We start from the raw sequence: 23,051 nt of genomic DNA on the forward strand, positions 1-23,051 counted from the left end.
CACGATGTGGACTGTGTGTTCGATATGCCCTATATAATAAGATACAAATAGGTCCTTTTACGAACAACTCCATCAAAGAAATCACATGAACAGCAGATCCTGAAAAACTACCTCACTCCGCTCCATAACTAGCGTCAAGTTTCGCATAGTTTCTCGCCATTAATGTACTCATTTTAAATACACCAATTAGTCCATCCATTAATATGTGAATAACGACACCATTAAGAAGATACCAGCGTGCACGTGAACGTTCTTAGAATGATTTCAATGGTGGGGAATGATATCGCCAGCGTGCTACCTTTGACTCAAATACAACAAGGATTAGTAATAATCCTGTCATTATCATTGCAGGTTCGGTAAAGTACCGGACAACATCATTCTGTGTGAGACTTTCCCGCCCCACTATCAATGGAGTTGCAATACACGAGATGCAGAAGAGAAAAAAGGGGTCTACGAAGACCTCCAAAAACATTATAAATGTTCATAATAATAATAATAATAATAATAATAATAATAAATAATGATAATAATAATAATAATAAGAATAAGAACAATGTTTAATTATTCAAACTACCTTTATTCCATAAGTATGGAAAAAAAAAACCACCAAAATAAGAGAAACAAAAAAGAAAAATAGATTTAGATAACGGAAATACGAATCTGTATCGTGAAACTCTCCCTCACATATAAACAGAGAGAAAGAGAGGGAAAGAAAAATAAACCAATGCCAATGAATTTCGAATGCCACCACCAATAATAATAAATTGACCCATTAGGCAGATAAAAAACAATAGAAAATTATTATGCGGCTGTGTCATCATAATATTACTTTTATGCGTAAGCCTTCTTCTTTTTCTTCAAAGATTTCTTTTGTCTCATCGCTGCGCACGAGGAATGTTAGCTGCTCCGAAGAAAAAAATAAGCCAACACACAATAGTAAAAAGAAATAAAAATAGTGCAAAAAAGAAAAAAAATCAAAACCGTAAAAAAAAAGTAAATCAATATAATATAGCCATTTTAATTAATTGGAGTACAACGTGCCTACCAACAAAACAAAGAAGAAATAAACAAACAAAGACACGAAAAAAAAACACCGATTACACAGTGTGTACCGCTCGCCATACAATATCCCACCCATACGCTAACAAGTAGAGATCGAGTACAATATTAAAAGTATCAATCTAAGTAGAAAAAATAAAATAAAAACACACAAGCCAAGAAAAATATATATACTAGTACTATAAACTAATCAAAAAAGAGACATTTCCCTATTACTAATTCTGAACTAAAGCCCAAACACCTCCAACAACACCCACACACCCCAAAAAAGTACCCACTAACTGTCCCAATCCACACCTTCCCCCAACTTCATAGACTACTTATATATTATTCCTCACTATTTCCCCGTTATTTATATACTAACTTGATTTCGCAAAAACCATGAGATTTAATAATCCAAAATAAAAGATTAAAGAAAATATACAGTCCCCTTCTAACACCTTCATAGCTTCCTCTTCTACACCTCTCCTTCTACTACTATACGCAATAAAAACAAATAACTACGGTTTCGAAAATAATAATTAAAAAAAATAAAAATAAAAACAAGTAATACTGTGCATCTAAGCACCTAATCTATTTTACTACTAATACACAGGGTCAGAAAGATTGCAGGTAGCCAAATTCGCAGGAAGTTCCACATGCCTGCCTTTATGAATAAATACTGCATAAACGTCCTCAATAGGATCGTGATCAAGCACAATATCTGCTCGTGTAATTTTTTCCCCATTCTCTGATGTGTCAGAAAAACAAACAGGAAGATCTGAGGTCTCAGAAGAAACCGTATTGGGATCTCCAGAAGACTCTGAGAAAACTTTTGCTCTTTCCTCACGATCGTGACCAAGTAGCACAATATGGAAAAAATTTCCCTGAAACTTACATCCTAATAGAGATACACGACATCTAACCCCTTCGTACAATCCCCTATAGCAATCAGCAATCAATACATTCTCAAGCTTCGCATAGGATTCAACTCCCAAATACAAACCATCCCGTCCACCAAGTAACTTACAATTACGCAAATAAACATTAGAACGTTGATTTACATCTAGGCAAGGGAGAAGAGTTGTGCTACGCCAGTTACGAGGTCCCTTCTCACATTCACCAGAAAATCCCTTTGGGGCAAGAAATGTGACATTCCTTGCTTCAAGACTTGCATCACGTGAGACTTTTAAATATCCCTCAATGGTAGCGTTATTTCCAATAATGGTAACATTCGTTTTAGTGATATTCACTGATCCAAGAGTTCCCAGAACATAATGATGATTTTCAAGAAGAACAATACGGGCCCCTGGTGTTTGTAAAGCCGCCTCCAATTCACTAGAGGTCTCCGTAACAAAAAGACCACCACCTCCTTCTATGCTTTTTTCAAACATGGCCATTTCAGCGGCAAAACGTTCCTTGTCAATAAGTTTCACAAGATGATGAATAATATCTGTTGCTCTATCAAGTCTTTTATTCGAATTTTCCAACTCCGATCGAAGATGTTTGACAAGGGCACTTTCCTCCCCTGATATTGTTCCTTTGGCCGTTCCCACATTTCCCTGAGAAGTACCAGCAGATTCACCAACATGATCAGTGACACTATTTCGTTGTATTATAACAGCAGAAGAGCCATTGTTGAGGAAAAGTTTTTTATGAAAGCGGCAACCCATACAAAGTAGCTGCGTACGAAGAGTTGAAGAATACCTCTGCAGTTGTCGTTTTGCCAACATTTCTTTATTTTTAAAATAAATATCCTGAGAATACTATTTTCTTCTTTTTTGTTTGTTATTATTTCTATTATTTATTAGATTTCCTTCTTTGTTTCCTTGTTACTAAGGGAAGCTTTCTTTATCCGATTGCAGAGAAAAACAAGAGAGTAGCACAAATAAAAAACAAACAAACAAACAAAGAGAGAGAGAGAGAGTGTGTGTGTGTGTGTGTGCGTGTGTATGTATAATTGTATTCATATGTATGTAATTTATTCATCAATCAATCTCTTTAAACATATATATATATATATATATATATATCAGTAAGTTATACAGTAGAAGGAAGTTGCAACAAAAACACATCGTCAATATTATTAAAACATCATAAAATACCGAAGGAAAAAAACAGAGACATATCAATAATACAAACAAAAAGGACATCTAAATAAATCAAGAAAAAAAAAACATCCGGAATAATTAAAAAGAAATAAATATACATTCAAAGAAAACATGAGCTGTATATTAAAGTACATTTACAGCGAATACGACAAGCATAATATTTATATTACAAAAGGGTAGGGTCCAGAAAAACAGAAAAAAAAATAAGAACATTGAAAATAATTATCACTGCATTGTTCTTTCTAATTGTAAATTATTTACACAGTTTGTCGTTAAAATGAGGGGATAAATAAAAAAAAAAAGACTGCGTTCTCTCTTCCCCTTCTAGTTGCGTTAAACCTCAGTCTCATCCTCCATCTCATTACCCTTTTCAGAGAAAAAGATATGCATATATACAATAACACTAATCTTTACTACTTCTACCGTGTTTACCCCTATTCCTGCAGTAATCTAAATCCAGTTGGGAGTGCAGTCGTCAAATCCGTGCGAACTCTATATTCCCAATACGGCATCGCCTGCGGTGCGGGAAACCCCGGTGGAAATATCACCCGCAGTACATCTTCCAACACCACTTCTTTTAACAATCGATCCGATATCGTCGTAGTGGAAAGGGAGGGAGATGCATTCACTTCGATTAAGTGTGGCCGTAGGGCACTGTCAATAAGAATATCATAGCCATATAACTCAAAACAGTGTTTATCGTTAAACATCACCGGCGCCACCGCACGCAGACTGTGCTGAATCACACATTCAATACTACGCAAAAGTCCATCCGCACAGGCCGCACCGTAGCGACCACGTAGAAATAAACACAAATTCGCCAAGGACCATTTTCCACCATGGGCGTTATTGTACGCCTCATCACGTTTCTGTAGTGAAACATTTGTGAGATGGGCGTGAAGATTATCATCATCGAGTGCACTCGCCACATACCGCGTGGCACAGAATCGTGCAAATCCCTCCTCATGCAAATATGCCACTAACGGTTTAAAAGAAGTGACGAGAACATACAAGCGAAGATCAAACTTCTTTCCACCTATTAATAAAGGGTCTACAACATATTTGGATACAATAAAGCTGCCTGAACTCATCGCATCTATTTCATGTAAATCCATCCTTTCTTTTAACCAACGTTTTAGTTGTGAAATGCGATTGATGAGAAAAATACCGCGTCCTTGTGAACGGGCGGTGGGTTTTACAATCCATGTACTCCCCGGTTGTCGTTTAAACTCTTCTATAAACATCTGCAAATCATTTGGAATGTTATATGTTATTGGAACACAATCTGCAAAACGCATTAATGTCGCATCAGACGAAGTATTATCCTCAGAACCAATATGTGTTTCCTTCACTCCAAGTTGTGGAAACTGTGCAGCAGATGGTGGAGTGTGTGGAACACAGATATGTGCATTAGCGGGATCTCGAATATATCGTTTAATGTTCTTATACATGAGATCTTTACGTGTTAACTCATAGTGATTTGGGAAGTGATTAATAATCTGGGAATCTGTAAGTCGGTATTCTGAAAAGGTAAAAATAGAACGAATTCGACCAACATTCATCCAAAAGAAATTCCAATCTCCTGAAATGATATCGTCATCTTCTACAATTTCAATACTATGTGGAAAACGTTGAAAGGCAAAATGAATCACCTGCTTGTCTAAATCTGTACGATACCGCAATGGCGGTAGGGCATCACCACCACTGTTAAGACCATCTATTAAACTCAGAGGTGTTCTATACGATTGGTTCTTTTCATTATTATGCATATCATTACTTTGTTGTGCAGTTGTGCCTCCTCCGCGGCGCGGCGAGGCTGTACCAAATCTGTTTGGTGCACTTACCGCTGCGGCAGCTGTTGCCACCCTCTCCGCAAGGGAAGAATTAAGTTTCATTGTTTGTGCACGAAAATCGCCATGTCGTGTCCTTGGACATTCATTAAGGTAACGATAAGTCCTCGGTGGCATACACGCAATTTCCTTCTTTTTTTTCTTCTTCTTGTTCTTATTGATATTAATGTTACAATTTAAATTCCTTTTTTCAAAAATATTTTTATTTTTATTTTGTTTTTCTTCCTTCTTCTTGCAGTTATGTGTTTTACCTGTAAGAGTTGCCACTCTCTCCCTCTTTCAGACACAAACACAAGTATAAATAGATAAATAGATAAAGAGAGAGAGAGAGAAGATAGACTCTATCCCCTCTTTTCTTTCACGTTTTTTCTTTTTTGTGTGTGTGGCGAGAACGTGATAGTACAAACGAACTGAAAACACAAAAAAGAAAAACAATTGAGGACAACAAGAACACCGTCGCCTACGTTATCAGTGTTGTACTAAAGCAGAGAGCAGTAAGGAGAAAGAGAAGAGAAAATAAAAATATTTTTAAAAAAGAGAAAAGAAAGAAGAGAGAAAAACAGTACATGAAGTAGTAACACAACAACAACGAAAGAAAGAAAAAAAGAAACATCAGGAAAAAAAACACTTTACAGTCAATCGCTTCCATCTCTTTTCTTTTTGTTTATTTATTTAGTCTTACTTGTCATTGCGCATGACGAAACATAGATAATACGTGTTCACTAACACCTTTCGCAGTTGTTTCGCACATATTACTATTATTATTTGTTTTTCTTTTCGCTTTACTATTATTTTTATTTTTGCCTCTTTGTTACTCTAGAAGCAGAAGCAGCGGCAGCAGTGGTGACTCCACTACCACCTTTACCGTTGGTGTTATGATCATATAATTCCGCGTTTACTTCTTGTCGTCGGCGCTTATTTCTATTCGTTTCGCCAAATGAATCTCTTTTGCGCTTAATGATATCACCTCCACCTCCACCAATAACAACTGCTGCTTCCCTAGAGCGTTTAAGCCCATGTGTGGGTGTATTCCGTTTAGAATTTTTCTTTTTATCGTTTCGCGTATCCCCTGTCTTCTTCACCTTTATCTCACTATTAGCGTCTGCAGCACCGTTATGCTTGTCCTTCTTATTATTTTTCTTCTTTTTATTATTATTACTATTACTGGCATTATCATTATTTTTCTTGTTCTTCTTCTTGTCCTGATCATCTTGGAGAAGTTTCTTCACAATCACATTGTCCTCTCCAAGGAACTGCCGGATCTCATCCAAAAACTCCGTATCGTTGCGTCGCAGTAAATGTTGTCTGGCCTCTCCTGTACTTTCCCCTTCACGTGCTTCCTTCACACTGAGTTGTCGATGTGTGTTGAGTTTCTTCTTTAAACGCCGTAGTGTTTTCTTATCACGACCTGCCGGCAATCGCAACGCCGCCGTCTTTGCAAGTGTTTCCTGCAGTTGTTGTGTTGCAGAAACTTCTTTTCCTCCCATATGTTGTTTATGTGTGTGAACCGCCACACGACGTACCCTTGTTTTAATGTCATTCGGATTCTTATTATTATTATTATTATTATTATTATTATTATTATTATTATTATTATTATTATTATTATTATTATTATTATTATTATTATTATTATTATTATTATTCTCACTTTTATCCAGCATCTTCTTGTTAGCATTTAATGGTACAGGAGTTGTGGTGAGACCACTTGCAGCGAATACTGCAGAACTCTGCGGTAATTCATCGGGATCTGTGCGATCAAACGGGGACACAAAGAGGAGATCCTTTACATAGAACGGATAATCAACATTCACGTATTGAACATTTTCTGGAAGTGTTACACGTTGTACAAGTGGAATAGGTGGCTCACGTACAACTTTCCCCATCTTAGCAATCATACGATGCTGTTCATGACGTGAGAGTCGCTTGGGTGGTTGTAGTGCATTCAGCTGAACAGGCGTTGTGAACTCACGTAGACAACGTTCACTAACTGTCAAGTATTTGTCAGACGCCTCTACGGCCTCCTTAGCTGCTGCTGCTATAACCTCAGCGTCATAGCTGTTAAGTAGTTGTTGTGCTACTGCGGCGTACTTGCGTGATGCACGAAGTGTTTGTGCGACACTCGCCGGCAGTGCAGATTCCGTTGGCATTAATGCTACAAATGTCTCAAGTGGCGTGAGTGGACGTGAATCCTCACGACGTGAAGAAAATCGAATATAGTGATATTTTTCTTGTTGGTTATCAATATAGTTATTATTATTATTATGCTTATGATTAGGATGACGATTTAACTGGTGTTTTCTCTTCTTTTTAAGACACTGAAGTACGGCGGCACGTACATGATTAAGATGCGGAGAATTTGTTGTTGTTGTTGTTGTTGTTTCTGCTTGTGGTACATATTGATAGTCTGGACACACCCCAGTAACAGTAGTGTGCAGCGACCACAACGCGGCGTGTAATAATTGCATTCCCACACTTGCATCACACTCTCCAGTGTACTCCTCCGCCTGCAAGACATCTGCGAGAAACTCAACATCAACCGAAAGTAAATCATTCGTTATTAATGAACGTTGCATGGCAGCAGCAGCACGAACGGCGCGATATCGTTTCCACAGTGCATGAGCCACTTCTCCAGCACCAACGTAGTGATCACCACCGTTAAGGAGAAAAAGAAATACAAAGTCGACTCGTACAGAGGCAAGTTCTCGCGGTGTAAGCTTAAATCCTCCTTCACCCATTGTACTACTACTGCATAGCCAGCGGTACAAAATATCAGATACACTAATAAGTTGCATAGAGGATGGTCCCACAACAAAGAGATTATGATATTGGGTCGCACCCATACAAGTTAATGTAAGATCAATATCATTTCCTATCACCGCTACAGTATTATTTGGATTATACTTTTTACATTGTGGGAATGAGGAAGTAGCAATATGTGCAAGAGCACGGGCAATCTTTGCTTCACCCTCACCTATCACTGTAGAGCCATGAAGGAAAACTGGCACATATGTTGGTAAAAAACCAGAACCTCCACCAAGTTTAAACTGTGCCGCTAATGCGTTTTCCAATTCTACAAGAAATAATGAACCAGGTGTCACAGCAAGCGTTGTAAGGTTATTATGATGATGATGTTGTTGTTGCTCCTGTGAACTACATGTATCAAGAAGTGCAACTCGTCGACGTCGTAATCTTTGTGTGTGAAGCTTTGCATATGGCGCTGGTCCATCTATACAGATAGTTAATGACATACAAGGTACTGCCACGTGTGTGAGTAGAAATTGAAGTCGCTGCAAAACGGCCTGAATGAGATCTCGTTTTGTATTCACAGCTGCTGCATCGTGCCTAAAGCATGCGTGAATAATACAATTTAAATCAACTAACACATGATCCACAGATGGTGAACCTGTGGTACTAGAGGAAAAAGAAGAAGAAGAAGTAACATTATAATTATCTCCTTGTTGTTCTTGTTCTTCATTTTGTTGGTGATCCCCATCATTCTCTGATGAAGGCATAGGGAGAAATTTCGTACATGAGGCGGCATCAATGAACTTGCGCAGACCCAAAACACCCATTTTATCAAACGGTAATTGAATAAACAGACAAAAAAGTATATTACACCAGAGATCACCGTATGTCTTTGCCTTCCCTTTTTATTTTATTTTAGGCAAGTCTTCTAAAACAAACCCACCTATCCCACACCCAAACAATAATGTTCAAAAGAATTGAAAAGAAGAAAAATCGGAAAAAAAAACATTCGTTTGATGAAGTACCGTGGAATGGTGGAGAAACCATCAAAAAAAGAAAAAATAAATAATATTTTAGAATTTATCTTTTCAATTAAACAGCAAAACAACGATATTGCAGGAAATAAAAAAGTCGTTTATTTAATAATAAATAAGGTTCACAAGGGTTATGATAAGAATTTGGTGTTTTCTTTTCTTTTTTTTTCGTCTTTTTCTTTTGTTCCAACATCTACATATATGTGTGTGTGCATATTAGAAAAAACAAAACAAAAGCAAAACCAAAAAAAAAAAAGAAACTATACCCCAAATATCATGCTTCGTTTCTTTAGAGATCCACCAGTCTCGTCGTTTTTCCATTCTTTGTTGTCGGTGTTCCCCTTTCTCCGTCCTCCTGTTTGTTTGGGTTTCTTCTTTTCATTTTCAATCTCTTTTTCCCCGATTCCTTTCCTATTTTTTTGTCGCTCATCCTGTCTAGACACCTTATTCACACGAGTTGTACGTGCTGGTGATAACTCTTCATACTCTAGAGAAGTTTTAGCCTTCTTTTTTCCAACACCGGAATCACTAACCTTTCTATTTTTTCCACCATCAGAATCCTCACAACCCCTATTACTACTCTTTACTTTCGCTTTTTGTAATTCTTCTTTTTTATGAGAGCCTTTCCCTCCTCTAACATTTTCCGAACTCACCCTTTTCACAAAATCATGATCATCACTATCATCATTCTCTTCCTCCACTTCTGCCTTCTCTTCCTCTTCTTTCCCTCCTTCATTCTTTAATTCCAAACCTGGTACACCTCTTTTTCGTCTAAAACGTGAGTAAAGTTTATTGCTATCATCACGCCAGGCAACCTCCCTATTACGTACACATTGTAAAATACGACTCTCAAGATCAGATAAACGAACCAAATTCTCTGCTCTATGGCTCGTAAAATAGTCATGTACACCTTCATCATCATGGGAGTTTTTAGTATTTTTGAGTATTGTATCACGAGTAGTGGTGGTATTTTTTTCATAATTTTTCATACTTGATGACTTTTTGGATTCATTATTATCTGAGCTTTTTTCTCCTATGACTACTGTTGACTTTTTAGCTTCGGCGGCATCCTTTTCGCCAAGTTTAATCATGGCATCCACGTTATCATGATGTACTTTCTTGTAGTAATCCATCCACTTTGGGAGCACTTCCACCAGCTGACCACTAACCCGCATTTGCCAGTCCGTCTGAATGCGTGTGGCGGCGGCAAAGACGTTCGTGAGTTGTTTCTGCTTGAGAAACGGCACTGGAATATCGTTTGCCCGCAGGAGTTGAATGCCGAGGTAGGCGAGGTCCGTGTTCCCTGTCTCCTGCCCGGCGCTGAGGAAGAGATCGGCGGTGGCGACGGCGCGGGCCCGCTGGTCGGTGGGGTGCAGGCCGAGGGCCGGTGGGGCGCGGCCGTTGGCGAGGGCGAGGACGAGGCCGGGGAGGACCGCCAGCACCGCCCGCCGCCGCGCCGGCACGAGCATCTCCATCGCGAGTTGCCGCATGAACGGCACGAGGACGTCCTCCGCCAGTTGGTGGCGCCGCACGGCCGCCGGCAGCGGGAGGACCGCCGCCACGTCGGCGTAAAACACATCGAGGCCCTCGCAGAGTTCCCGCCAGACCGCCGGCCCCATCGCCGCCTCCACGCACGACGGCTGCTGGAGAGTCAACGCTCCATCCGTGAACCAGCGGCACATCACCTCACCAGCACGCGCCGTGTCAGGGACGAGGCCACGCTCCAAAAGCACAGAGATAACATCCACAAAGGGGGTGTACAGGAGATAGAAAAGTGAGCGGGAGTAGGCGGATACGTATAGGCGGACCTGGTGTTCAATCTCCGTCGTCGATAGCTCCTCCGCAGGACCAGCGGCAAGTCCACCAGTAGGGTCATCAAATAGATTTAACTCAAGAGGGTTGAAAGCGTTGGAGATGTTACGTGAACGGCCGGCAAAGTCGACAGCCTCAAACTTGTTGTAGGCACCACGACGGGGCTGTAAATAGGCACCATATACAAGCCACAAAGAGGGAGTCAATGATGTCTTCCATCCACGAAGACACATTTTACGAGAATTGGTCATACAAGAAACTAGTGGTAACCGCGACAGTGAACGGGTATTCGCCGATAGAGCGGAAACTGTAGATGTCGAGAGTAAAGTCATTCTAAGTTTCAGTATGTTTCCATAACTAATTGTTTAAAAAAATAATAATAAAAAGAACAATATAAGGTATTCAAAAAAAAAAAAAAAAAAAAAAAATAATAATAATAATAATAATAATAATAATAATAATAATAATAATAGTAATAAGAAACCAAGACAAAACCCCATAAATAAGTAAATTAATAAATAACAATATTTTTTTTTCCTTCATGTATGTTTGTTCCGTCTATTGTTCTCTCCATTCGTTTTCATTTCCATTATTTTAAAGGAGAACTCCAGATGAAAACGATTAGCATCCATGCTGTATCTTCACATGCTCTTAAAAAGTTTTGTAAAAAAAAAATGAACACGAACTAATGAAATATGGCCTGTCACTATCATCATAATGATCATTACCTGCTGCTTTTTTGTTTGTTTGTTTTACGCGTTTTAATGACCTTCAACTCCTCGTGATATATGCTTCAGAGAAGTATCACTCCTTTCAGAAGGAAGAGCAGTAGAAGCGGCAGCGGCAGCTATTTTAAGAGAATCCATAAGCGCATCCACATCCCCTTTACTTATGTAGTCATTCTCCTTTTCATTAATATTCTCCTTAGCTCCTACAGATATCCCAACAGAGATATGAAGTCGTCTTTGGACCCGGGTAAGACCAAGAAATACACGAGGTAAAGGAGAACATGGAGTATCCTTTTTATTCTGCTTTTCAGTATTTAAAGATGCAAGAATTGAGCTCCAACGCCACATAAGGGCTTCTGTCTCTTCATCCGCGAGTGTGAGCCACCTAAACAACACCATGCCAAAACATGAAGCATGTACTGAACAATCAAATCGTCCATCTGCACGTAGTCTCTCCTCTAAATAAGACATAGCAACTTGATGTGCTCGTATTATGTGACCAATAGAAAGTATATTATTTTGCTGGAAAAATGTTAGTGCAAGGTGAATAATATCGTTAGAACGCATTTCAGGATAATGCAGCCTTAGACGAGACATATCTGTAACAATAGGAGTACACCACATATTTGCACTTCCTTCATCCTCTGCATTCATACGTTGCAATGCCGTTGAAACTTTAGAAACATTATCAACATACAACAATGAAGCAGAGGACACTGATGATAATGTTGGTAGAAAAGAATTAGATATAGTAATATGAATAGAGTCAGCAAGGGATGAAGCATTTCGAAATGTCATAACGTTTTGTTCCCATGCTGCTTTTGTTGTTGCAGAATTCCACATTTCATTTATTACCGGTGTTTTGGAAAATTTATTGTCCTGATTTTCCTGTTCCTCTGATTGTTGTTGTTGATACGAATGACTATTATTGTTGTTACAATAATAGTGATACTGTTCCATAGTATCAGCAGAGCTATAAGCTGCTGCTAAGGCCATACCTGAATGGCTTGCATCAATATGAAACCAAAGTTTCACTCTGCGGCAGAGATCTGCCAACTCCTCAAGTGGGTCTACAGCTCCAGTAACATGCGCCCCGAACACACCACAAACCATTAAGGGATATAATCCTTTCGCCACATCCTCTGCAAGAATTTCCTTCAATCTATCTACCTGCATAGGGTAATTATGAGTGTATGGTGAGTATACTGTTTGAAGAACACGAATATGTTGAATACCCATACAACGAGCAGCTTTTTTTAACAGTGGATGACACTGATCACTACAGTATAGAACTAATCGTTGTGTTAATCGAGCCTCATCTTCTGGGCTGGTAAAGTGTGCACTAAGATACCGTGCATGTGCTTGCGCACGTGCAGTCGTAAGAATTACAATAAGACTCTCTAATGATGTTTCATGTAACATCCCACCACCACTACCAGAGATATTATTATTATTATTATTATTATTATTATTATTATTATGAATAGTAGTACTCTTGTTATTTAATACCGAAGTCCGTGTTTTAAGGACTGATAAATCAGAAGAGGTGTGATCAAGTACATGTTGTTGCTCTTGTGGCTGCAAGGATAAAGAGGCTAGTCTTTGGAGTCTTTCTTCCTCCAATGATAACGGTAACCATAAGAAGCGTGATGGCAAATGAAGAAGAATTGCCACATTGTCCGTTATTTCCTTCTCAAGAGTAGCGACTCTTTGTCCTGTCATACAGTGTGTAACAGTGTTATTCCAATGCGGTTTCGCAAAAAGTGATGTGAGCAGGGAAGTTTGAACTTCCGTCATGTGAGCTTTTGTATTAAGTAAACAGCCTACAGCATTAGCACGATTAAGTAAAGCCTCAACTTGTTGTTGTTGCTCTTCTTCTTTTTCTCCACGCACATTTAGAAATTGCCCACGTACTGAAGGAAAAGTTAAATTAAGAGATGATAAAGAAAATGATGGTGATACCACATTACGGCAAATTCCAGTGAGAAATTGTACACTGCGATGTAATAGTGAAGCTACACCACACGAGCGGGGAAACTCATTCAGCCGCATCGCATACCCTCCTCCGCTACTTTATACAGCTTAAGAGAGCAGAGAATAGATAGAAAAAGGAGAGAAAAGTAAAGAAAAAAAAAAGAAATTATAAGCCTGCAATAGTAGCAGGAATAACAGTAGCAATAACATACGCAACGAAAGAAGAAATACACCACATTGAGCACTATTAATGTTATTATTTTTGTTTTCGTAGTTTTTATACGAAGATTTTTTGTTTTCGTTTCGTTACCAAATAGAAATAATAACACCCACTGCATCAACAACAACAAGAACATTATCCAAGGCAGACAAACACAAAAACACAAGAAAACCCCCTCTCAGGGGTTTTCTTTTTTTCTTTTTTCTTTGACATGTAACTACGGCCTTATGTACACAGTTTCCTTTTTTTTTCCCTCTTTTGCCCCTTTTTAAGAAGACGCAGTCGAATAGCTACAGTGTATCTCACATCCTTCACTCACCCAATGTCTAGTACTACTACTGCTACTACAGTTGTTGTTGCTGTCGTTGTTGGCAGCACTTGCTTCATCCCTCTATTCCTTCTCTTCTGCACTATCACTATCATCTAGCTTTACAAGTGTGTTCTGCCGTGGTTTACCACGTGGATGATTTAATTCACCACGCACAACTTTAGTACGTTCTTGTCGAGATTGTTTATCATCTTCACGTCGGTCGTATGTGTCGAAGCCATCTGTTATTTTCGCGCCTGTTTCTGCGTGCAGTTCCTCCAGCGTAGGCGGCGGCCAGTACTTTGATTTGGTAACGACTACAAACATTGGATCATTTGGAATAGGGTCAAACGTCAATGATGAAGGTTGTGCGGTATTGCCATTATTATTATTATTATTATTATTATTATTATTATTATTATTATTATTATTATTATTATTATTATTATTATTATTATTATTAGTTTGGCTACTTGCAGTTGCTACACTACCACCATCGCGGTCTTCAAACATGCGTGCAACATCCACATTTGATTTCTGTATTTCACTCGTCTTTGGCATCCGCACTGTAGAGAACTGGCGGGCCTCTAATGCCTTGTTGGTGACCCGCACACGTTGTTTCTTTACCTGTTTCTTTGGAGCCATTATTCTGAGTAATCTTAATGTTATTATATAAATAAATAGGTTTGTATGATATGTGAATATATATATATGTGTGTGTTAATGTGTTTGGTTTTCTTTTTTTCTGGAGTGATAATTTACGCACAGTGAAATAGAGGGATTGCAAATAAAAACAATAACTCGTCCCTACAGCACAAATCACACCTATATTAGGGCCTTTTTCTTTTTAATTTCAGCACTTATTAAATACATTTTCAAATAAGACAAAAAAGGAAAGAAAAGAATAACACATCAAAGAGATGGGGGCGAATTAAGAATAGTAAAAACAGAAATACAAATAAGCATAGGAATAAAACCAATAGCAATTTAACTACATGTGTATGTATGTAAAATACACAAACATATATATATGCAACAATTATTAAGTAATACAAGTGCTATAAAGCAAACAACAACTATAAGCACACAAACATTCCGAACTCAAAAATAAATACTAAAAAAATAAAGAAGCAAAAAAAAAAATAAATAATAATAATAATAATAATAATAATAACGCACTAAAGGATAAAGGCCCTATATCGTTATATTTATCCTTTTCATCCATATGATTTTCCAAAGTAACTACTTAAATTATTTTCCTTTATTTTAGTTTCTCCTACCGCGTACGCAGTTATTTTACCAATCGTCTCTTTTTTTTTTCTTTTCGTGCTTGTCCTTAATGAACAACAAATAAATTATATATACGCTGTGAGTACCCATTACAATAACCTAGGAACGACTAACTTGTATCCCCTTGTGTGAACTCGTCATTTCCACAAATCTCACCGTTTCATTTGGTGGACGCAATGTCAATTCCGCACGAATACGCCGGGCGGCCTCCACATCCTTCGCCACCATATAGAGATAACCACCACCACCAGTTCCAGCGAGTTCAAGTCCCCAGACATACTTTTCAATGCGGGAGATGATACCGGCAATGGACGGCAAACACGTTCCCGCGTCTAAACACTTATTTTGATCCCACGCCGCCCCAATGAGTTTACCGTAACGTTCAAAGTCCCCGCGGGTGATCGCATCATGCAAGTCCAGTGCCTGTTGCTTCATCCCCGACAGAACACGCAGGTGGGGGCGCTATTCATAAACATCCCCCGCACAATCTCTACAAGAACCACCTTTGCTGTTCGTGCAATACCGGTGTAGTACAGTAAATGAGAAGGGGCATAACGTGGATCCTCTAATAAGTGTTCTGGCAGCCATCGCACACATGGACTCTGTGCAAATCCCGGTTGTGACTGTAATAACTTCAACCCGCGAAATAAACCGCCGTATTGATCTTGCCAACCACCACCCGTTGTGAGAAGTTATTCTACACATAATGTACGGCGGCCCACTTCCTGCGCATCCCAACAAAGACCGCAGAAGTCTGAAAGTGCACTCAACACAGTGGAGGCGACAAGTGAACTCGTCCCTAATCCCGAACCAGCGGGAATCGCTATGAGAAGTGTTATTTCCATGCCTTTACCACGAAAGGAGGCATATAGTTGTTCCTCCAGCGTTGAAAAGGATTTTGAACCAAACTAAGGGAGAAAAACTGCCAAGGTAAGAGCCGCTTTGGGAATAGAATAGGGAGATCCCACCACATCATAGCGGCGCAGTTCTTCATATGTCGTAAATGTCTCCGAAACACCAAGATCAATAGATCGAATCGTAATATCAGGTGTAACAGAAGGTTTAATGTAAACCTGCAATGGCGGTTGACTGTTAAGGTTTATACCCATATTCACAACATTACCACCACATATAATACTATACGGTGGGGTATCGGTCCATCCACTGGACAGATCAATACGGGCAGGAACTCTTCCCCATACAATTTGATCATTAAAAACAGCTAATCGTGGTTATGGTCGAAAAGTGTTAGTTGCCAAATCCTGAAGGATTGAATATCGTAATAATTGAAAGGATGTGGACTCTTCCTCGTGAGCACTTGCAATAAGCTCATTCTCACTTGTAATACCGTATATTGTTTTAAGCTCCTCTGCCGTTATGGAAACACCTTGCAGAAGAGGCGGTAGAGTGTGAATCAACGATAATTCCTTCTTCTTCTGCTTCTTCTCATCCTTTTCTTTTTCTTCACTATTAAGAATACTCTTAGCTTTCATAGAAGAACAGAAGCATGATGATGATGATGCCCTCCATAGAGCTAAGAGATATTGCAGTATACGTGCCCGGAACATATGATGATGAACACGTTTCATAACGGGTGTATCCGATTCAGAGAGTTTCTCAGGAAGCGGCAAATGTGCAGCGGCGTATTTCTGTGCTGTATGATTTAAATCCATTTGATAAAAAGGATTTCGATGTGAATTAGCCGCCATAATGGGAAGTATTTCTCGTTGAAACACATCTCTAGCATCCAAGAGCGCCTCAATATCTGCCACATCATTTAAATCATTCGCAGAAAACCGCGTATTCGTTTCCCATAAATATTTCCCACCTTGCACTTCACTTAATTTCATTTCTGATAATTCCGTACTTATCATCCACCGCAGCAATAGACCGAGATCTTCCACAGTAGCACACCAAGGAAAAAGTGGAACGAACTTTACATCCATCGCACTTGTTTCTTCAGAAACATATGCATAAAGAGAGACTTCATGCTGTTCCAACCACGCAGATAGTGGTAAACCAACAAAACATGTCATTTCATCATGGATGGATCCACGAAACGTGTCATTAAACCCATATGGACGTGCCACCCAACCTCGTCACCCACCACGACGGACAGGAACAACACCAATGCAAACATACGCTGGCACGTGCAGTTTCCATGTATTCCGTGGAACTGCTGTAATCCCAGAGTGATGCTCCAGTGTCCAGCCTGATGAAATTTCACTATTCTCAATCCACACAAATCGTTTTTCCTCTGTTAAGGGTATGTGAATAATGGCATTTTGAGAGAAGGTCGCAGGATGTCGAGAAACCGTTCCCTGCATAGAACCATCTGAATTACGCAAAGTATTTTGAATCGTAAATGTAGATGTTATGAGTTCTTCTGTCGTTCCATAGTGAAAGAAACGTGCGTCTCGAATCGTAATAATTTCAACACGTAATTCTTGAATAAAGGCATCATCCCGTAATGGACGTTTACCAAGAGCCATTCCAAAATCAATGTATAAATCATACTCCTTAAGACCACACTTATCACTCTGTTCCTTTAAGTAACTCTCTACTATACTACGCTGTCGTAACACCTCAACGGCACGATCAATTAAAAGCCAAAGTCCAATATCCATAACGGCCTCTCTACCACTTGCGTACTCATGAACCTCTTTTAGTGAAGGTTTCTGCAACATCATTTCTAATTCATCTGGTGTATCACGATTCATAAAAAAGACACCATGTTTTCCAAGTACATCCGCTTCTTTTTGAATCCCATAACAAACCACATCTGTGTCCTGTGGAATTGGAGGAAGTGGTTGATCAAGCAAAATGAGAACATCACCGCAGGAGACAAGTGTACGCAACTGTGGTGGGGCCCGCCGCATTACTTCTTCATATAATGGCATCTGAACATCCAGTAACGTTTGATCACAACTCTGACCACGTGAACTGCGAAAGACAGGAATAGGCGCTAGTGCCTTTCCAAAGGGAGCGTAGGACGGTAATCGTCGACTTTGTCCGCCACTGTGGACAATAATGCGTGGTTCCTTTGATAACTAATTCATAAACTTCTTATCGTCACCTTCTTCCTTAACAGAAGCATTTGCAATAACTGTAGTCGTGGATTTCTGTTTTGAAAGGTAACAAGCCTTCAATAGCCATGTGGTTCCTGCGCCAGATCCAGGACGAGATCCTTTAGGATTACTTGTGAAGAAGACACGGTGTTGCTCTGCGGTGAGAATGCGCTCCACAGAAGGCTGAGAGTTTAGTACAGAAGGCGGAACGGAGAGAAGAACTCGCATTGACATGAACTCATAGAATGCTAGTTCTATCAATTAACCTTCTTTTTTTTGTTTTGATTCCTTTTGCTATATATGCATATATATTTAGATGTGTTGTAAATAGGCACACAGGCGGTATTGAGTAACCATTATATTGATGCTAATTCGAATTCTAAAAGAGATAAATAAATATATACACATATATTTGAAAACGAAAAAAAAAGGTAACATGTATATTACACACATATAAAAAATATATAGATTTAAACCAAACATCAGCAATAAATGGAGACAATATTTACGTATAACTTTATTTTCGTTGTAATTATTTTATTTTTTCTTTCCAGTTTTTCCTTTCCTTTTGCTCCTTCCTTTTTTCGGTTTCAGTCATATCACGTTAATAGGGAAAAGAAAAAAAAACCGAGAAAAAGGTTTATATATATATTCAGTTTCTCTGACAGACCGTCTACGATGTCAGGTACAACACCAGTGCAACAATGAGAACAGCTGTGCAGTAATCGGTTGGGGTGTTTAATTGTTGAGTGTGAAACACTTCCGCCTCACGTGCCTCATTCATACATTTCTCCACAAACGGTGGTGCGCCTTTACTAATACACGCGCACTTTTGATATAAAATATGATTTGTACGCTCTAATGTGGCATGCATCAACTGCGGTGCGAAGGCGGAAAGCAGCAGCCAGAGCGGAAACAACATGACCTGCGATAGAACTAATCCCGCCCGCCATACAATCGCATCTCCCGGTGATGATTTCCCCATAACATCCGTCCATTGATGAATTGTCTCTGTTTTGCGGGTTAACTCCGTCATAAGTACTGGAATCACCTGCCGCCGGGCTGGATAGAGAAAGAAACCAGAAAAGTACTGCACAATGGAGAGTGTAAAGAGTGGTGTGAGGCAGAGAGACTCCACTAGTGAGAAGTGACGGGCATGTTGGGCATCAAACTTGCGTGGAATGTCTGCAATAAAGAGATTGTGTCCGGCGAGAAGATCACCGAGAAACCCCCCACCTTTGCGGGGATACCATTGAAATAAACGTTGTACAGATGCTGGTAGAGTTACGCGTGGGGTAGAACGGCGTAAGATACTTGGTGAGAACACATACTGTATATCAATCAGTTCACTATCTCTTTCTCTCTCTCTCTCTCTCTCTCTCTCTCAGCCCCTTTGTCATAGTTATATGTCTTCTTCGTCTCTGATACTCATCATGTGTGCATCTGAACAAGAGTTTTTGAGTGTGTCTGATCGTATATATATTTGAATTCTCTTTTCTGCTTATTCTTCTTCTTTTAACAGTTATTTGTATTTCGCAGAGATGATATTGCCTGAGCACGTGACAATAACAGTTTTCCCAATCGTCCATACACTTGACGTTCTGTTAATAGTGTAATCACCGTCCGCTGCCCTCTCGAGTCATTCCCATCCTCCGCGAAAAACCCACTCTCATCCTTATTTTGTTCTCCTCCTTTTTCCTCGTTTTCTGATTCTCTTTCTTGTTTTAGTGTGATCGGTCTGTGTAGGAATGTGCGTGTACGAATGACAACACACTCTAGCAGTTCCTCTTCTTTCCCTGGTGCCAGCAGTATTCTCGGAAAACCGTAATTCACAAGCAAAGACACCCGACGCCCCGTCATGTTCTCTGTATCACTCGCAAGAGAAACCATCCAGTCATATGTTACCAGCACATCTGCGTTACTGCGATAGAAATCAGAGAAATGACAGACACATTGAACCCACGCCGTACTCTTCGCTAGTTCACTCTGCACATGTTGAAATATCAATTCCTGTTCTTTGCGTGAAGACACTACAATCACCACACGACCAACACTCGCAGGTGAAGTCCCAGAGGTGTGGCCTTTATCATTCCCAGACGCCGAACGGAAGTGATGTATAACGATATCAACAAGTCGCTGCAGCTTTGCCGCATCTACACGTTCATACAGTTCTTGTTTAGATCGTTCCTCTACAATTTCTTCCACACGCACAACATCCAATACATGCTGTACACCACCGTGCCACACAGTGTCGTCCCGTTGTCGATATCGATGCACCACATCAGGTGAATCACGCAGTATTGTCCCACGCATCCAAATATTCACTTCATCATACAACCGCGCTGCTGAAAGAATATACTGACAGTCCACATCTACGGCATTAGAGAAAGAAATCCACCACGAGGCAGGAGCGGCTATTTGAGATGTGGGCTGCGAGATACGATCCACATCGCTAATGCACACAACACGAACAGATTCTAATGGCAGTACTTCCGCCTGACCCCGCACAAGTTGCAATGCTTCCACAAGTGACTGGTGTGTAGTGACAAGAATAGGTACACGTTGTTGCAGGAAATGTGGAATCTCATCACGGGTGGAAACAGGAGGGGGTACTACTATCTTTGTTGTTGTTATTGGTACCATCGCTGCTGTTTCTGTCTGATGTAGTGTGTTAGATGCGCCTTGAGGCATCTCTTCGTGAAGAGTGCGATCATTTGATGTTTCACAATGACATTCATCACGTGAACGCCTCTTTTCTTTATGATAGTGACGTTCATGGCGATTCCCACCACTAAGACTTCCTTTTCTTTCCCTTTCTCTCCTACTTCTGCTGTTTTTGTTATCATTATCATTATCGTTGTGAGTGCTATCACTGTTACGGCTGCTGTGGTGTCTTCTTCTTCTTCTACTTCTTTCTCTTCCTTCACGATGGCGATGACGACTGCGACTTCGACGGTGTCGTCGCTCTTGTGAGTATCGTGATGAACTACGATGTCGTCGTCGTTTTGTCTTTTCGTGTGCAGAAGGCGAATCCGTGTGATGACGACGTCTACGTGTTCGGTACGAATCATGACGATAATGTCGATCACGTGATGCATCACGACTTCTTTTTCGGGATACACGTTCACTATGATCATTATCGTGTTTCCTATTAAGATGATCATGACGATAATGATAATCACTATTATTCTTATCATAATGATCATCCTCTTCCTTGTGGCGATAAAGAGATGCTTCTGTCTTCTGCGTATCGGTTACTACTTCTGGTGGTTGCATTGGTAATGGCATAGGTAGTGGAACGGGTGTTGGTAGTGTTGCTATAGTTTCCATCTGAGATGTATTATAGTAGTAACTCATGTTCTTGTTGTTGATATTGCTACTATTTATCTTATTATTATTATTATTATTATTATTATTATTATTATCGTGGACTACCGGTAGTGCCACAATTTCGGCAGCACCACGACGAAATGTCATTGGTGCAAACGCATATGCCGTGAAAACAGCCTGTAGCCAGCGATTACACTGTTGTACTTCACTGTAACTACTAACAAGAATTACCGCACGTGGTGCTGGTGGCCGTACCGTGTACATTTCATCAGATTCGCACTTCATGGTATTATCTTTCATAGCCTTCTCTGTATCTTTCACGGTTGATTCACGCGCCAATGTCAAGAGTGCTGTGGCCAATACACCAGCCGTTTTCTTTCCACAACCGCGTGGACCAACACTCAGTGTGTGGTGCCCCAGCAACATGGATGTGAGTGTAAACTGCTGTAGTGCTCGCAGTACCAACTCTTGCAATCCATTATTATTATTATTATTATTACTATCATTATCGTTATTACTATTGGGCGTCACAGCAGCTGTACCGAATACAACCTCCTGCAACTCACGAAGTCCTGGATGCTCGTTACACGCTGAAGTATCACGTGCTGATCGCTTTCCTGTGTTTGGAAACCGCAATTGTTGTTGAAATCGCTTTAGTACAAATGGTGGAAGCTGCAGATCTTGCAGTCGCAGACAAGGCGGTAGTGGTGTACGGGATGAACACTCAATACCATGCATCATACCATACTGTGAAATAAAAGCAGAAGAGAGATGATCAATCATGTACGGTGTGGGCTTCCAAGAGGAACGGGATGCGATTCCAACAGCTGCACTAGTCCCAACACCGGTATCATTATTATTATCATCATCGTTGTGGTAACCTCTTCGATCATACCGTTCATCCCACTCATCATTGTTATTATTGTTAAAAGCGTGTTTTGCAGTCATAGACCATGGTTCCCCACGTTCTGGTCCTACATTACTATCTGATCCATCTTCTATCACTAATTGCCAAAGTGATTTTTTCGGTTGTTGTTGTGATTGCTGTTGTTGTTGTTGTTGTTGCTGCTGCAATGTGCTCTCTGAGGCGGGCACAAAGACAGGGAAGGCAAAGTCCATCCCAGACGTTCTTTCGTTTACTTTCTGTGCTTTTGTATGGCGTTTCCCTATATAGCAAACTGAGGAATAAATCACCTTCAGTATTAAAACAGAAGAAATAAGAAAAATGAAAAGAGAAGAAATGAAGGGAGGAGTGGGAAACAAATGAGAAAAAATGAGAGAATGTGTATCACTCATTTATATGACTATAATTAAACTTCTCATATGGGATGAAATGAGATTTATATCATTTTCTTGTTTTGTTTGCAATGCAGGTAAAAACACAGGAGGAAAAAAAAAAACGAATTGACATGTCGCTGCTCCACCTTTCAAAGAAAAAAATTCTTTCTTTCGTTTTTTCTCTTCGCCGGTGTTTCCTTTTCAATGCTCTTCTTCAGACATCACTTTTCATTACGGAGGTTGGTTCGCCCTCTCAATTCCCT

General features: G+C 39.9%; 10 protein-coding genes across 11 annotated transcripts; all 10 read right to left on the minus strand.

Moving 5' to 3' along the window:
• Window positions 1–1,643: 1,643 nt before the first annotated feature.
• Window positions 1,644–2,771, minus strand: LSM04_003323 (uncharacterized protein; the record flags this gene model as incomplete). Its single annotated transcript, XM_067335781.1, has 1 exon — window positions 1,644–2,771. One exon carries the CDS (start codon window positions 2,769–2,771, stop codon window positions 1,644–1,646), a length of 1,128 nt encoding a protein of 375 aa, XP_067188356.1.
• Window positions 2,772–3,583: 812 nt separating this feature from the next.
• Window positions 3,584–5,116, minus strand: LSM04_008791 (Tubulin-tyrosine ligase/Tubulin polyglutamylase; the record flags this gene model as incomplete). Its single annotated transcript, XM_067335782.1, has 1 exon — window positions 3,584–5,116. One exon carries the CDS (start codon window positions 5,114–5,116, stop codon window positions 3,584–3,586), a length of 1,533 nt encoding a protein of 510 aa, XP_067188458.1.
• A 677-nt stretch (window positions 5,117–5,793) lies between these two features.
• LSM04_008119 (putative 5-3 exonuclease) lies at window positions 5,794–8,574 on the minus strand (the record flags this gene model as incomplete). Its single annotated transcript, XM_067335783.1, has 1 exon — window positions 5,794–8,574. One exon carries the CDS (start codon window positions 8,572–8,574, stop codon window positions 5,794–5,796), a length of 2,781 nt encoding a protein of 926 aa, XP_067188448.1.
• A 467-nt stretch (window positions 8,575–9,041) lies between these two features.
• LSM04_005874 (uncharacterized protein) lies at window positions 9,042–10,844 on the minus strand (the record flags this gene model as incomplete). The annotated part of the gene is made up of 1 exon (XM_067335784.1): window positions 9,042–10,844. The coding sequence occupies one exon, from the start codon at window positions 10,842–10,844 to the stop codon at window positions 9,042–9,044; it is 1,803 nt and encodes a 600-aa protein (XP_067188412.1).
• Window positions 10,845–11,354: 510 nt separating this feature from the next.
• On the minus strand, window positions 11,355–13,373 carry LSM04_005053 (Pyridoxal phosphate-dependent decarboxylase; the record flags this gene model as incomplete). Its single annotated transcript, XM_067335786.1, has 1 exon — window positions 11,355–13,373. The coding sequence occupies one exon, from the start codon at window positions 13,371–13,373 to the stop codon at window positions 11,355–11,357; it is 2,019 nt and encodes a 672-aa protein (XP_067188386.1).
• Window positions 13,374–13,906: 533 nt separating this feature from the next.
• Window positions 13,907–14,467, minus strand: LSM04_003302 (uncharacterized protein; the record flags this gene model as incomplete). The annotated part of the gene is made up of 1 exon (XM_067335787.1): window positions 13,907–14,467. One exon carries the CDS (start codon window positions 14,465–14,467, stop codon window positions 13,907–13,909), a length of 561 nt encoding a protein of 186 aa, XP_067188355.1.
• A 744-nt stretch (window positions 14,468–15,211) lies between these two features.
• On the minus strand, window positions 15,212–15,957 carry LSM04_003168 (GHMP kinase; the record flags this gene model as incomplete). Its single annotated transcript, XM_067335788.1, has 2 exons — window positions 15,212–15,541; window positions 15,814–15,957. The coding sequence occupies 2 exons, from the start codon at window positions 15,955–15,957 to the stop codon at window positions 15,212–15,214; spliced, it is 474 nt and encodes a 157-aa protein (XP_067188352.1).
• A 63-nt stretch (window positions 15,958–16,020) lies between these two features.
• Window positions 16,021–17,148, minus strand: LSM04_001293 (uncharacterized protein; the record flags this gene model as incomplete). 2 transcript variants are annotated; one of them, XM_067335789.1, is made up of 2 exons in its annotated part: window positions 16,021–16,334; window positions 16,431–17,148. In XM_067335789.1, the coding sequence occupies 2 exons, from the start codon at window positions 17,146–17,148 to the stop codon at window positions 16,021–16,023; spliced, it is 1,032 nt and encodes a 343-aa protein (XP_067188317.1). The 2 variants fall into 2 exon arrangements, with proteins under 2 accessions (XP_067188317.1, XP_067188318.1); XM_067335790.1 differs by having other exon boundaries at window positions 16,431–16,701.
• Window positions 17,149–17,211: 63 nt separating this feature from the next.
• LSM04_007436 (L-fucokinase) lies at window positions 17,212–18,414 on the minus strand (the record flags this gene model as incomplete). Its single annotated transcript, XM_067335791.1, has 2 exons — window positions 17,212–18,118; window positions 18,164–18,414. 2 exons carry the CDS (start codon window positions 18,412–18,414, stop codon window positions 17,212–17,214), a joined length of 1,158 nt encoding a protein of 385 aa, XP_067188433.1.
• Window positions 18,415–18,853: 439 nt separating this feature from the next.
• Window positions 18,854–22,629, minus strand: LSM04_004041 (uncharacterized protein; the record flags this gene model as incomplete). The annotated part of the gene is made up of 2 exons (XM_067335792.1): window positions 18,854–19,455; window positions 19,701–22,629. 2 exons carry the CDS (start codon window positions 22,627–22,629, stop codon window positions 18,854–18,856), a joined length of 3,531 nt encoding a protein of 1,176 aa, XP_067188365.1.
• Between the last annotated feature and the right edge of the window lie 422 nt (window positions 22,630–23,051).

The sequence above is a fragment of the Trypanosoma melophagium genome (genome assembly GCF_022059095.1).
Source record: "Trypanosoma melophagium isolate St. Kilda chromosome Unknown ctg37segment0, whole genome shotgun sequence".
Lineage (NCBI taxonomy): Eukaryota > Euglenozoa > Kinetoplastea > Trypanosomatida > Trypanosomatidae > Trypanosoma > Trypanosoma melophagium.